The 16084-nt window shown below is 40.4% G+C and overlaps 2 protein-coding genes across 2 annotated transcripts; both read left to right on the top strand.

Moving 5' to 3' along the window:
- Nucleotides 1-1974: 1974 nt before the first annotated feature.
- Nucleotides 1975-5158, top strand: LOC113158521 (C-type mannose receptor 2; the record flags this gene model as incomplete). Its single annotated transcript, XM_026354466.1, has 11 exons — nucleotides 1975-2035; nucleotides 2851-2996; nucleotides 3105-3217; nucleotides 3313-3452; nucleotides 3677-3900; nucleotides 3990-4096; nucleotides 4183-4301; nucleotides 4458-4593; nucleotides 4692-4774; nucleotides 4888-5007; nucleotides 5106-5158. Coding segments are annotated over exons 1-11 (1302 nt in total), but the record flags the coding sequence as incomplete, so codon positions are not given.
- LOC113158382 (macrophage mannose receptor 1) lies at nucleotides 5148-16066 on the top strand. The gene is given in 41 exon segments (XM_026354271.1): nucleotides 5148-5207; nucleotides 5287-5445; nucleotides 5612-5694; nucleotides 5783-5927; nucleotides 6022-6066; nucleotides 6147-6314; nucleotides 6469-6588; nucleotides 6718-6828; nucleotides 6927-6959; nucleotides 7084-7221; nucleotides 7530-7676; nucleotides 7760-7894; nucleotides 7981-8138; nucleotides 8220-8364; nucleotides 8443-8497; nucleotides 8603-8669; nucleotides 8769-8902; nucleotides 8980-9023; nucleotides 9105-9278; nucleotides 9474-9628; nucleotides 9767-9880; nucleotides 10030-10145; nucleotides 10272-10305; nucleotides 10307-10427; nucleotides 10510-10718; nucleotides 10805-10979; nucleotides 11059-11283; nucleotides 11539-11708; nucleotides 11812-11882; nucleotides 12240-12340; nucleotides 12448-12567; nucleotides 13268-13405; nucleotides 13495-13649; nucleotides 13783-13882; nucleotides 13985-14223; nucleotides 14354-14537; nucleotides 14669-14917; nucleotides 15028-15210; nucleotides 15342-15404; nucleotides 15603-15748; nucleotides 15849-16066. Coding segments are annotated over 41 exon segments (5214 nt in total). The 5' UTR covers nucleotides 5148-5167; the 3' UTR covers nucleotides 15894-16066.
- The last annotated feature ends 18 nt before the right edge of the window (nucleotides 16067-16084 follow it).

The following is a 16084-nucleotide window of genomic DNA, read 5'->3' as shown; positions in this document are numbered from 1 at the left end:
AACACTTGAACACATTAAACTTTACTTCCAGTCAGAACCAGCTATAAACTGGGTGAAAAAAAAGCCTTCAGCAATCGGATTTGTGTTGATGCCCTTTTATTACTGTCTCTTGAGTTGTGAAAAGTCTCCCTTAACATGCACAACTAGCTGCTCTAAACAGCTTTGGGTGTTTGTTTTTTTTTTTTTTTCTTGGTTCATTTTTCTGCACATCTGATCCTATAGCGTCGGCATTTCTGTTAATACAGATTTATAAAGTTTATGCTGTTCTTAAATGGCATAATGACTTATGCTTAAGATGAGTAATAATCTTTGAGTTTCGTTGAAACTGCTGTCTGCTGAGCAATGGAAAGTATAAATGAGAATTTGATTTCAAATTAGCATTTTATTGTTTTGTAACATCCTATTAAACCAAGTTAAAAAGTTAACACTCTGTGGCAGAGGTTCGGCAGTATAGCGTTTATTGACAGTTGACATGTGGCTTTTATAAACTCTCGTGGACTTTGTGGTTTTACTGTGCTAAATGGAATTTTCCATCTTCTGTCATTAGTACATATAACCAGTAATTAAGTTACTGAAGTGGCTGCCTGCTCCAAAAAGGTTAACACAATTGTTTACACACAGTTTCAGATGTTAAAAAACACAAATTAGATCTGTTTGTTTCACATTTTGTACTGTTGAATATGACTTCTTGGTTCATCTGTCACACAATGATTTTCAGCAGCCATGAAAATGAAATTGAAATTGAATCTGTCCATCTCTTTAATGCTTTGGTAAGTACATTTTATGTATACGTCGTCAAGAAAGTAAGTATGTGAACCTTTTGGAATTTCATGCTATTAGTTTTAATTTGCTTTTGAATTGTCATCAAATATGATCTGAACTTCATCTAAGTCAATGTTCAATTTTTTACCTACAGTAGACTCATGAACACAGATTTTAACCCGTTCCAATGATGCCTTCAAGTCTTTGACTGTCACTCTGGGTTGTTTCTTTACCTCATTAATGAGTGTTCGTTTTGCTCTTGGGTTCATTTTGACTGTCTGCCCACTTCTTAGTAGAGTAGCCACAGTCCCAAAGTACCTTCATTTCTAGATTGTTTTCCTAACTGTAGACTGGTGAATTTCTGAAGTCTTTGACATCACTTTGTAATCCGTTCCAGCTTTATGTAAATCAACAATTCTTGACTCACATTGGCGTATTCTTCTTGTGCATAGCAAATTCAAAAGGTTAGTGGTTTTTGTCAAAGTAGCTCTACTCCACACCTACAAACTAAATTTCTTCACTTATGCTAACACCTGACTCCACTTAGCTTTTTTGAGGTCATTATTTAAAGGGTTCACATACTTTTTCCAGTTGCACTGTGAGGTTTTTATAGTTGTTCTCAATAAAGTTATTACTTTAGGCACATTATATTTGTTAGTACTCTTGACTTAGATGAAGATCAGATCAAATGTTACTACAAATAAATGCAGAAAATCATGAAATTTAAAAAGGTTCAGATACTTTTTCTGTACATTCAACACTGCAAAACCCACTACTGCTTTACATCCGTATGACAATAAAGAGTCCAATACATGCAAGAAAAAGTTGATTATTAACTACTGAAAATAACCCATTTTGTATCTCCAGATATTGTTTAATGATGTACTTTTTCATGATATTTAACCTAAATATACCTTTAATATGTGATAAAATCAAAGTCGTCATTATTTGTAATCACTGAAGTTTTATTCTCTAGCAAACACGTACAGTATATGCTATGTAGACAATGAGTAAAGAGGTCAAGTGTTTGTCATCTGTGTTTTACTGCTTTCAGTCTTTGGACCCTGGGTGGATGCTGAAAAGATGTAAACCAAAGAGAGGATGCTCAGAAGTGTGATGTCTTGGAGCTAGAACACATCACAAACACTGAGGCTCGAGGAAGTTTGGAGAGAAACTTAAAGCTGGTGGGATGCACAGAAACGCAAATTAAAAATGGACAGAAGACAAAGAATTCCTCTGCAGCTGCTCGGACTGGCTGCTCTGCTTGTCTGTGGTGAGTCTTTGTCTTTTGTTATTGTTTTTTTTTGTCTTGGGGGAACTTAAAAAGGGAACATAATTATATAGACTGCTGAAAAGTTGAAGCTCTGTCAAAAAGCAGTGCACAAATCAGTGAGCAGGCTTTGATTGAAAGGCAGATGTGTGAACAAAAGTGTCTCATTATAATTTAATTTAATCAGTTCTGAGGGTGGAAATTGAAAAAGCTCCTAACTTTATTTAAATTAACAGTAAGTAGTATATTAAAACAAAAACATAAAATAGGTTTCAAAATCTTTAGTTCAACTAATCTGTACTGAAATCTAATAAAATGTCCACCCGTAAAGGATGTCTGCAAATCATATGATTTTTGTGGTGTCTGTTGTCAAATATTATCCAATGATTTGTGAGAGGTGACTGACTGATGTGTGGACTGTGGATCAGTCATGGGACTTTTATGATGGATGCCCCTTCGAATGATTTACACACATAAACTGAACAAATCTGACTTATCAGCCATGAAAAGTAATCAGAGTACTTTAAAGAAAGCAATGTAACCAACCTCTATATTACATGTAGTTAATTTAGTTTTAAACTTGCATCCAAATGTTTCATTGAGAAGCATGTTTCAAGAAAACGTGGTTTTAAATTGAACTGTAAATGAATTGTTCTTATTTAAGGAAATAAACAGATAATTATCTTTTGACCCACTAAAGTTACTAGAATCAAACATAAAGCAAAAGAAATACAAGAGGGAGAATAGTGTTTCCTTCTCTTTACTTGTGTTACTTGATATTGGTCCTTCATTTTTAACTTAAAATGTCATGTTTTTAGTCCAATGCCAGTGTCAGTCAGGCTGGAGGGAGTACGAGAACAAATGTTACTTCTTCTCAACTGATAACAAGTCGTGGATGGAGGCGAATGCATTTTGTTTGGGGCAGAACAGCAACCTGATGAGCATTCAGGACATTCACGAGAGGGTGAGACACAAACACAGCAACAACATTTGATACATGTTCACTCATCATTTCACACTTCATTAATGTATTTTTCCTTTTTGTTTGTTTGTTTGTTTGTTTTTCTTCTAGTTGTGGGTGAGGACACAAATTAACAAAGAGATCTACTGGATCGGGCTGAATGACCAATTCGTAGAAGGCATCTGGGAGTGGAGTGATGGGAGTCCTTTCATAGAATACCTGTCGTATGTAATACTGTTAACTCTCCAATATCACACAGAGGTGGTGGATGTGTTATTTTACTTTATTTATTTATGTGGTCTTATCTTTCGTGTTTCAGATACTGGATGCAAGGCCAGCCTGATAACTGGGGTGACGAGCCTGGAGAGGACTGTGGTCAGGTGGTGGGGTCTAGCCTTGGACAATGGAATGATGAGAACTGCAACGTTAAGAGGAAATACATCTGCAAACATGTCAATTGTAAGTCCATCAGTTGGTATCCAAACATTAGAATTGGAATACTAATATAATAAATATTTTTCTTCTTGCATCATGTTCTGAATTTGTGAAAAACCCAACTATAAACCTTAATCTAACCCTCTAAACCCAGTCCTAGCTCCAATGGCTGAGACAAAACCATGTTTTATTAAATAATCCTGCTAACAGGGGGACATTTAAGGGATATTTTCTTATTTGCCCTTTAGCCAATCCCGGACCACAGTGTGACTTATCCAATGGCTGGATGCAGTACGCCTCAGACTGCTACAAGCTAAAGTCCGACACAAAGAAGAGCTGGACAGCAGCCAGACATGACTGTGTACAGGATGGAGGAGACCTGGTGTCCATTACCACAGCAGAAGAAGAGCAGTACGTCATAGCAGCACAAGACGCGTCAACGTTGGACCTCTGGATCGGGCTTTCCACACTGGTGAGAAGAACTCCATTAACTTTCTCGTCATTTATTATCATGTATGAAAATTGAGGTCATAAATGTGAAGCTACGTTTTGTTTCTTTAGAAATGCAACAAGATTTCTTGTGAAGTTGAGGTGGGGAACAGTCAGTTCACCTGGGCTGATGCTCTCCAAGTGGGGTACACAAACTGGGCCACTGGTCAGCCTACAGTGTAAGATGTGATATTGTATAACTGCCATTGAATTATAGAATTTTATTTGTGAAATCACAGTTTAAACAGCCTGTGTCCACCAACAGTGATACGCAGACCGGCTCATGTGCTGCGCTAATTAGAGATGAAACTGAGGAATTTGGGAAATGGAGGTCCCATCCATGCAGATATGAGCGTTCTTACATGTGTAAACGACGACTAAACAGTAAGCTGGACTCTATTAAAGATCCACAAACAAAAAAAAAAAAGAATTGTTCTGGTGGTTATTTGTTTTTTCATCATAAAGATATAATGTTAATAGGAGTCTCTAACCTTTTCCTGTTGTTCCTCCTCACCTCACCTCACCTCACCTCACCTCCAGCCATCTGTCCTCTTGGATGGTTGAGTTTCTCTGGCAGTTGTTATTGGATGGTCAGTAATAAATACCTCTTGACCACCTGGCATGAGGCTCATATGAGGTGTTCAGATCATGGGGCCCACCTTGTGATTATAAACAGGTAGAAAAGAACAAAATCGCAAAGCAATAATATTACAGTGAGTTTTTAGTGGTGTGTTAAGATCCTCATGTCGTGTTTGTCTTGTTTCCCCTGTGCAGTCAGGAAGAACAGTTCTTCATTAACGGGAACCTTCCAGACTTTCACCATGTGGACATACCTGATATCTGGATTGGATTATCAGGTACTCTACAGACTGTATGCTTTAAGGCTTTCAGTGAAACAATAAACAGTAAGTGTGAAGAGTTCAAATGCCATTTTATAACCATTTTGCTTTTTGTGATGTAACTGTACCAGATAAGGACAAGGATGGGGTATTCAAATGGGTGGATAAAACCCCCGTTACTTTTTCAAACTATGGTTCTGGTTGGCCCAAAAACACTATAGATGTCTGGGACTGTGGACAGATCTTCACAGGTGAGACATACGCTCTCTCTTGTTCTACACATTCATGTATCTTCAGCTGAGGCTGGCATTATAAGACCAACATCTTCTGTGTGCATGCTCCCTTCCAGGAAATTATGAAGGCAAATGGGAAACAACCAACTGCTTCAAGAGCCTGGGTTTCATTTGTGAAATGACAGGTGGTCAGAACCCGAAACCAACTTCAGCCCCTGGTGAGTCCGACTAAAGACCCTGCTTCACATACAGTCAGTTAAAGGTGTGTTACTAACATTTTGACACACTTTCCCTAAGATTCTCACTGTGACAGTGGATATTTGTTGTACGGGGACTACTGCTATCACTTCGAAAGTGAGACGGTGAAAAACTGGCATGATGCCGAGTCTCACTGCATCACAGAGCAAGGTCACCTGGCCAGCTTCCACTCAGAAGAGGACCTCAGTTTCTTAACTGGTGAGTTGGAAACCAATCATTCACGTTTATCCAATTATTATTAAAATCAACAAAGACATTATACGAATGCTGTATTATTATTATTATTATTATTATTATTATTATTATTATTATAATTATTATTATTGTTAATGGTAGTAATAATATTGTTTTCTTTAATGTGCAGCTCACATGCCAGGGGAAGCCTGGATTGGTTTGAATGATATTAATGTTGAAAACCAGTTTGTATACACCGATGGAACACCTGCAGTAAGTGATAATACAGAAATGACTATTTGCAGTTTGACTATGAATAATGCAACATCTCTGTCTATGGTGTATTTGTCTGGATCCTCAGGACCTCTTGCTCTGGGCACCTGGCCAACCAGACAACTGGCAGAATAACGAGGACTGTGTGCACCTCACAGGGATGAACCACCAAGACCCCGGGAAACTCAACGATGATTTTTGCACTTCCACCAAGGAGTACATTTGCAAAAAAGGTTTAATATACTTTTTTTTTTCATTCATAGACCTCTCTTACTCTATTCTGTATTTAGCAGTTTTAAAGTTATTCCATGTCTTGTCTCTCCACAGCCAAGGGACAAGGACCTCCTCCCCAGCCCCCGACATCTGGACCAGGTTAACTTCAAATCTGCATGTCAAGCAACGTGTGTCCATATGTGAATAGGTGCATGTTTGAACTATTGTCTTTGCCACAGGCTGGAATGAAAAGTGTGGTTCTTGGACAGCTGACCCCTTTAACGACTACTGCTACCTGTTTAACTACCTGTCAATGAGGACGTGGGCAGAGGCTCGAGCTGACTGTGTCAACCAGGGAGGAGACCTCGTCAGTATCACTGATCCCTTTGAACAGGCGTTCATTCAAGGTATGACATGCATTTTTACTGAAATGTTATTTTTCTTTTCTGGAGTCACTTGTGTGGTCCTTAACAGTATATTTCATATTTCTCACTACTGTTGTGATGTGTGTTGTGTTTTTAATAGACTCAGGTGAACTTTTATTTTGTTGTTTACTCCAAGGTATCATCCAGCTGACCCCCACAGGGATCTCTCTTTGGATGGGCGGTCATGACTCCATCACTGAAGGCGGCTGGGAGTGGACAGATAGCTCTCCTTTCAGATACATCCACTGGAATACAGGTTAATTCATTATTCCCCAAATAAATTCTACATGATATCTGTAAGAAAACATTCAGAAACCATCATATAAGGATTATTGTCTTGCAAAACAACTGGATTTCCTTTCTTGACATCCTCTTCCTCTTACAGGTAACCCAGACAACTACAATGGTGAAGATTGTCTGTCTATACTTATTAACAACGGCTACTGGAATGATGACAACTGTGAGCATAAAAGAGGCTACATCTGCAAGCGGAGAGGTGAGATGTGTTGCCTGAAATTTCATTTAAATGTACAAATTGATAAATCCCATCCCTATCAAGTGTTGATGACATTATATCCATGTCTCTTCTCCCAGGAAAAACACCGGAGCCTCCTCCACCTCATGATGGTAATAATAATACTCTAGTCTTAGACACCATTACCTAATAACAAAATGATTAAGCATAATATAGTATTTGTATTACGGTTATTTACATACTAACAATATGGAACTGTAAATGTTTCTATCACAGGTTTCCTGACAGGACTGGTGTGCCAGGGCTCCACTGCTGTCCTTCACTGTCCACATGAAAGTGTAATTAACATCCAGTCTGCTTTCTATGGACGGAAGGATGCAGACATCTGCCCACACCTGGATGGATCAGGAGGAGGTGCTTCACATTAGTCACTACAATCAAAAAGCAAAGATTAAAAAGTGGAGAATTGCTGTATTTCTCAGCATCAGATTAGATTAGATTAGATTAGATACCAGTAGATAACACTTGATTGATTCCCTTAAGGGAAAACTCCATGTGTCACAGCAGCAGAATAAAGTAATCATTAAAACAGCTTATTTTATTTTTATCTGCAATTAGTCAGTGTATTGTTTTCTTTTTTAAACTGGTAACTTGTTCATGTAAATCTCAAATTAAGAAATTATTGTTACATGCTCAACAAAAACATCATCACTGTGCCATAGGGAGCTGCACAGTGGAAGGTATCCTTCCTCACTATAGAAAGATCTGTGACAACCGTGCCATGTGCTTTGCGTACGCCCACACGGAGGAGGACCCTTGTCCCAACGTTTCCAAATATCTCGAGATCATCTACACCTGTGAACAAAAAGGTAGGCTTTTATCCTTGTTCTTCTCCTAGAGATGTCCTAAAGTGATCACATCATCCACTGTTCTGTTTTCTGGCTACTCTCAGTGTGTCTGCATGGCCTGGGTGTTGAGAATGGAAACATTACAGACTCCCAGCTCTCTGCGTCCTCCTCCACTGGTCTCTTCACTCCAAACAAAGCCCGTTTGAATGGAAATTCTTGCTGGATGCCATCAGGAAACCGTACGTACCAACTCAGCAGTCACACATGTGAAGTCAAATTTGAATGTGTGTTTACAAGTGTTTTTGATTTTGGTATCATTTTCTAGCAATGTCAAGCTGGATCCAGGCAGACCTCGGCCAAACTAGAAAAGTAACAGGAGTAGTAATCCAAGGTTGTCCTGGCAATGACCACTGGGTCACCAAATTTAAACTCCAGCATAGTATGGATGGAACAACCTGGACTGACTACACAGCTGACGGACGAGTAAGCAGAATACTACTATTGAACAACTTTATTGTCTATTGTAGAATAAGGAAATCAGGTTGTCATCTTCTTGATGTCCAGTTTTTGCCAGGTTCAACAGACAGAAACACTCCAGACACTCAGCTGTTAGGTACACCAGTGTCGGCTAAATACGTCCGCATCATCCCGTCGGAGTTTAACGGTGAAGCAGGCCTTCGCTTCGATGTCTTGGGCTGCACACCTGACTGTAAGAACACTACTTTACAAGTCTACTTCAAGGTTAAAAAAAAGTGATGGTCAATAATGAAAACCTGTGGTTTAACAGATGCCATTACATGTGCCAGCAAGCCCGACTTCAACTTTGCCAATAATCAAATGACGTAAGTAAAGCATGAAATAACACACATTTAACACTGTTTTCAGTTCTGTGCAATAATGATGTATTTTTCAGTCCTTTAATTCATCATACAACCTGACTCTTCTAGTGTCCATTGTCCAGCAGCCTGCGCACATGCTGATTACAAGGTGTATGGCACCTCAGTATATCGTGGGGTATGTGAAGATCACATTTTCTATACAGGACTGAAGAATGAGTCCTTTTTTATGCTCTGTATCTATTTCTGTTGATTGCCTTTCTGTCTTGTTAAACAGGACTCAAACATCTGTGCGGCTGCTATCCATGCTGGAGTGATATTAAACGAGCTTGGGGGAGACTGCACTTTGTTGAAAGCTGAAGGACAGAACTTGTATTATGGCACCACCAGGAATGGCATCACCTCAAAAGAGTAAGTAGCTGAGTTTCACACTACATCCCCTTTTTGTTGTGTACAGGGAGCTTTAATTGATGATTTGATTCCTACAGATTTAGTGGAAACTATGATGTGTCTTACACCTTTGCAGATGGGGGTGAGTTGCATTTATAATCCATCAATCTTTTAAATAAGTGATTATTTAAATAATAATAATATTTATTCCTCTCTTCTACAGAACTGAGGTGTCCAGGGTCTGACTGGTATGAGTTTGGAGAGTACTGCTACAAACCTTTTGAAGACAAAAAGACATGGCACAATGCCCGACATACCTGCAGGAGTTTGGGTGCTGACCTTGTATCCATCCGCTCCATGACAGAGCAGAGCTGGCTGGAAAGCTACCTGTACTTAGGTAAGGAGGAGGTTGCAGCTCCTCTAATAATAATTACAGAAACTCTTACATTTAAAAGAAAAAAAGAAAGGAAAACAAATGAAGGAGTAGAAATTAAATCAACTTTATTTCTAAGGCACATAAAAAAAGAAACATTTTCCTGATATGAGTTTGATTCTTATTATATTATTTTTTTATTTTTTTATTTTTTTACAGAAACCAGTGATGTGTGGACTGGTCTCAATGACCTGGTTGTGTCTGGTATGTTCACGTGGAGCGATGAACACATAGTGACCTTCACCTACTGGGCTCCAGGGGAACCAAACAACCACGATGGGTTCAGTGAGGACTGTGTGGAGATGTTGCAACAGGTGGGAAAAATAAGTCTTACAGACTAATGGAAAACATTTTATACAACTGATACAACTGTGTTCCCACCTATGGGAGAAAAACTGTACGGATCATTCATTCTTTTCAGTGAATTGGTGTAATGTCACCTTCATTTTCAGACTGGCAGATGGAATGACGTGTCCTGCACAGAGCTCAATACCTACATATGCAAAAAGCCCAAATCCCACTACCCAGTGCCATCTGTAAAGCCCACTGTGTATGGATGTCCTGAGGTAAAGCAAATGCCAAAACAAGCATTTCACGTTACTGCTTTAGTGTTCAAACTTTCTACAATAATGTAAACAATTCTTATTTAGAGACAGCTGCAGTGAATAACAGTATATAGGAACGGTTATAAGCTTGTATCTCTGATATATGTCAGGGATGGGAAGCATACGGCTACTCCTGTTACTGGATGGAGGACAGCACCACGAGCTGGGCTGACGCTAAGGCCTTCTGCAAAGAGCAGGACAGCTTCCTTCTGCACATTGGAGACATGTAAGTTGGACTGGAAAATACTGTATATTATTATATAATCTAATTATTAGAGCACAAGTTTGTTTCATTATTGGAAAACGTGAAACTGAGAAATGTTAAAGTTGAGTAAACTCTGTTTTGCTGCAGCTATGAGCAGGCACATTTTACAGTGGCGCTGTCAGGGAAAGACTGGCTTGTGGTGGATTGGCCTGCGGGCTCATGGAGTGATGGGTGGAGGGGTGGATTACATCTGGGACAACAACTCGACTCTCACCTTCACTCACTGGGATAAAGACCAACCAGGTAGGGACCCAACACTAACCCTACAATTAGCCGTACAGGATAATATGTGCACATCCTTAAGAAGTGATCTTTTTGTCTCCAGATAGTGGGGATGGTACTTGTGTGGCTATGACAACAGGTCAAGTTGGTGGGTTCTGGGATGACAAGCAGTGCTTAGATAAATACTCATTCATCTGTGAGAAAGCCAGGCCCGACATCACCCCACCCACAAAAGCACCCACTCCTCCTCCTCCTCCACACGGCTGTGCTGACGGCTGGACAGGTCAATCTCACTTCAGAAACTGTTACAAGGTAAACGAGGCAGCAAATTAAACAGCTACTCTCTGCAAGGGGCATTAGATCAGTGAGTGTAACTTTGAATCACTCATTTGTTGCAGCTCTTCCACAATGTGGACTGGTCTCTGAAGAAGAGCTGGGGGGGAGCAAATGAAGACTGTGTTGCCAGAGGAGCAAATCTGGTCAGCATCCATAGTCAGGAGGAGGAAGAGTTCCTGTCTCTGTACAAAGGCAGCAGCAAGTGGATCGGCCTAAAGAGCAATCCCTTAGAAGGAGGTGCGTGCAATGTGTATTTTATTGACCAGATTGAACTAGGATCCAAACAAAGTCGAAATCTAATCTTCCTTTATCCTAGGCTATTCTTGGAGTGACGGCACACCACTCTCCCACACCAACTGGGGTGAAGGGGAGCCGAACAATCACGAGGGCCGAGAGGACTGCGTAGAGATGGTGACCGCCACCAACGGCACCTATTCCTGGTGGAATGATCTCAACTGCGACGCTCACCAAGACTGGATCTGTATGATCACCAGGGGAAAGGATCCCATCCTCCCCCCAGCGCCCCCCTCTCCAGACCCAGGTACACTGTCCCCACTCTGCATCTACTAAAGGGTAGTGTATGAATATCGTACTGCAAACACAAAACTAGTCTAGTACAATCAGAGTAACCTGACTGGACACTGTTATGCAGGATTAATGGGAAAAAAGTACTGCAGTGTATATTAGACTTTCTGTATTTGACATTTTTAAAAATATAACTCACCCTACCGGGGATAAAACAATGATCCAGTCATATCACCTTTGTTCCTTTTTCCTTTTTTGTCCCAATTCTCAGCACCTGATTGTGGAACCAACCCCGGCTGGAGGAAGTACAAGAACACCTGTTACTACTACAATGACACCGACATAGTGGACTTCCACACAGCTATGCTACGCTGCTACGCAGAGCATGCAACACTTGTGTCCATCCACAACAAAGACGAACAGGCATATGTCAACAGCATGGTACACTTCCTAGTTTATATATATATATATATATTTGAGAAATTTACAGTAGAATTGGATGCTATAACATGTTTAATTGAAATATGTTTGTGTCTACTTACAGGTGGGGACAGGGAAGGTTACCGAAGCCTGGATTGGAATGAGGGTATCTGGCTTGGCAGATGAACAATACATGTATGTGCATCTCTAATTGACTGACCTTAATTAAAAAATGTTTATTTAATTTTTGTTCTTAATTTAATCACCTCTTTGCTTGATCTGAGCAGCACACTGACAGTCTGTATTGAGAATGTGAGAATATCATATTGCAGCAACAGATGGTGAATAAGGGCATTATGACGGAAATTACAGCAAATTTACTGGGATTTCACGACATTCTTAGATTTAAAACTAAATATACTGTACATTAGACTACTAGTGAACATTTCAGTTCAGTCAATTTCTAATTTGTCATCAAAACTTGCAATGGGAAGTTTCATTAAAATGTAAAATTATGTGAACACCAATGTAGTTTCCGTTTAACCTGAACAGATGGGTGGACTTTTCCCCTGTGACATACACTCACTGGGCTGCAGGTGAGCCCAACAATGCCAACGGGGAGGAACAGTGTGTTCAGATGAACAGATATCAAGGTACTGAAATTCAAATCATCTGAACAACAGAAGCCATATACACCTGCTTGTTTACTGTGCACAGACTCCCCGGTGCTGAGACTTACACTGAACTTTGGCTTTTTAAGGTGGATGGAACGATGCCAACTGTGGTCGAGCTGGAGCAGGATACGTCTGTAAGAAATTGCCAGGAGACATCCACACTCCTCCTCCACCCACACAGCCATGGGAGGGCAACTGCCCTGAAGGTAACACACACACACACACACACACACAAACACACACACACACACACACACACACACACACACACACACACACACACACACACACACACACACACACACACACACACACACACACACACACACCCATTTTAAGTATGAGCACAATCATATGTTTTGTTTCTATTGTACATTACAACAAATCTAAAACAATTTAAAAAACAACACACGTCAGATTAACTTGTATTGTTTGTGTAGACATGGCTAAAGATATAGGTTATTCCTTTGTGTAATAGACCAAAACTATTAAAAAACATATTAGTCAATCATATCGTAATAGATCATTGAAAGAAATCAACAAAACTACATTATAGGTGGATCTGGATCAGAAGGTAAAGTGGCTGTCCACCATCGGAGTAACTTGAAATGAAATATTTTGATTTGTGAGATATTCAAGTAACACATGTCCATGATATTTCTGTCTGGTTGTTGTATCCATCAACTAGATTGATTTCTGAAAATATAATACATAATTTTACATAAATGCACAAATGAGACATAACATGACAGGATTGTCACCTTGTTTTTCTGAGTTCTGTCTTTTTTCTATGTAAGGGTACAGCAATCAAGCTGTACCTGCACCATGGATTCTATTTTAGCTGTTACTTCCAAATATACACGAAATATAATGCAACCTATTAAATTTTCTTGTCCTTCTTTGCAGGGTGGATGCGTTTCAAGGATAAATGCTACATATTCAAAGGAAAGAAAGATGACATTATGGGCAACTGGGATTATGCCCGGAGCTGGTGCAAAGACCAAGGAGGAGAGCTGGCAGTTATCGATGACCAGTATGAGAATGGTGAGCTCAGCAGATAACAGAATAAAATGTCAGTCCAGTGGCCCCAGTTCAGACTGTGCTTCATACTATGATCTTCTCCTCTCCAACAGACTTTGTGTCTAGTTACCTTAGGGACCTGCAGCACTCTACATGGATCGGCCTGTCAGACCGGAATGAAGAGAATCAGTACACCTGGAGTGATGGGGTCAGCCCAGTGCTGTACACCAACTGGAATGACAAAGAGCCCAACAATGCAGATGGAGCGGTGAGGATATTTGACTTACACTACATTGTAGTTTTTATTATCATTAGCCAGGACTAAAACCTATATGCTATACTGAGGAAGGGCAGATTCACAGGTCGCTTTAAGATTCCTTTTTCTCTCTCTCTCTCAACAGGAAGACTGTGTTGCAATGACTCACAATCACCTGGTCACCGGCAAGTGGAACGATGACGCCTGTCATAAGAACCACAGCTTCGTCTGCTACAGGAAGAAATGTCAGAGTTCTTCCTACATTCAATTAACAAAACAAAATTCAATAAACAAACCTATGGCACTGCTGTTACTCATGACCATTTCTTAATCTCCTTCCACGACAGCGAGCAGCATCAAACCACCTTCCCCGACTAAGAGCCCTTGCCCAGCTTGGTACCCAATCTCCTGGTACCAAAACTGCTACAAGCTGGTGGAGGAGGGAGCAACCTGGGATGCAGCTGAGACAGCCTGCAAGAAGCAGGGAGGCAACCTGGCAAGCATCGACATGAGCTATGACCAGGCTTTTGTTGCAGGAGTGGTCCTACAGGGCAAAGCAGATGCCTGGATCGGCCTCAGACGCAAGGTGCTTTCACACAGAGCAATGCAAAACAGTAAACCTGAACTACCTACACATTTACCAAAAATATATATTTGTTATGTGAGTGAACCAACCCTTTAATCCTTAAACAACCTGATGTGATCTCGTTTTGCAGGATGATAGCTCGTACTCCTGGACAGATGGCTGGCCAGTGTTTTTTACTGAATGGGGACCAGGAGAACCCAGTAACAATAAGAACGAGGGCTGTGTTAGTATGCACGCTTCACGTGCGTTCCATGGAACCTGGAACGACACAAAGTGTGACCAGGAAAAACCCTACATCTGCAAGTACTCCACAGGTACAGCGCTTTTTTGCTCCCGTTTGGTTTCCTCTAGTAATCCTTTTAGAAACATAATGATTAATTGTGTAACACACATGAAAAGCAGGGTGAAACAGGTTGTTGATGATGTAACTTACATTGTCCGTCAGAGAAACCGCCAACAACTCCTGCCCCTGGTGATGGGAAGTGTCTGCCGTTCTGGGCCCACTACGGTCGCTACTGTTACTTCGTCTACAACGGTCAACAGGGCTTCTCTTGGCCGGACTCCCGCCACTACTGCCAGCAATTCAAAGCAGATCTGGTGTCTATCCACAGCAGAGCGGATGTGGAGTTTATCAGGAATCTTAACGCCACCAAAAATCACAACATCTGGATTGGCCTCACCAGGGACAGCAACTGTGAGTGTAGAAATGGACAGAAGAACAATGACACTGATGTTTTGATGAATTGAAAACAGCTTTAAGGTAAATTAAGGATGACACGTACGTTGTATGTCTGTTTTTTTCAGTTGGCTGGGCCTGGACAGATAAGACATCTCTGGGCTTCTTGAACTGGGCACCCGGTGAGCCCAATGCAGCTTTTCACCCCGGGGAAGTGGCTGAGGAGAGCTGTGTGGAGATGTATGCTGACGGACGCTGGAATGACAACAACTGCATGCAGAAGAGGGGATTTGCATGCCGCCACCGGCAGTGTAAGGATTCCCTTGATTATTGAAGGAATAGAGACCAGCATTTTTTATTCTGGTTTACATAGATATGACAAAAATATTTAATATTTTTAAAAGTTTAATAAGCAGCAGATTTTGTTGAAATTTTTTTCCAGACTATACAACAGATGATGATGGTAAACCCGTTATTCCCACTGATGGTCCAGGAGGCAGTGATAGTAAGTGTGACAAAGTGCTTAATAAAGTTCCCATGCAATTAGTGTGTTACTTTTGGGCCTGCTGAATACACAATTTTTAGTATGCTAGCAGTATCTCTCTTAGGATGGCGATGACATGGCATCACTATGAGATTTTAGTTAAATAAGCTTTAATTAAAATGTACACAGCCCTGCTGACACATCTGTTTTCCTGTACAGATGGAGGACTGATAGCTGGGGCTGTTATTGCAGCCATTGTGATTTCCGTCTTGATAGTTGGACTGCTGTATTACATCTTCAGTGTCCGGGGATATAAATTGAGCACCTTTAGCCTGCCAACAAAAACAACGAGCAACATTGATGTGGTAAGTTATGGATTAGATCCCTATGGTTTGGAAAAGAAGAGATGGTTCTGTTTTTATGTTGTGAGCTCAAATGCTAAGTTGTGTCCTTCTTCTGTTGCAGCCGGTTTTCACCAACCCCAACTTCACAGGAGAATCAGACACATAAACCATCACTTAAGTTTTGTACAGCACTTTTAACTTTCTAAACAAATCAGTAGTAATGTAGAATAAGATTAAACAGCATTGTATATATTGTAATACACCAATAAAAAAATATATTCAAATGTCCCTGTGCTGCATTTACATCTTTGAAATTATTTTGTAAATGTTCGCAGCAATTTTGTGATACAGTGCCTC

The sequence above is a fragment of the Anabas testudineus genome, chromosome 12 (assembly GCF_900324465.2).
Source record: "Anabas testudineus chromosome 12, fAnaTes1.2, whole genome shotgun sequence".
NCBI lineage: Eukaryota > Metazoa > Chordata > Actinopteri > Anabantiformes > Anabantidae > Anabas > Anabas testudineus.
This window is presented reverse-complemented; position numbering and strand designations above follow the sequence as displayed.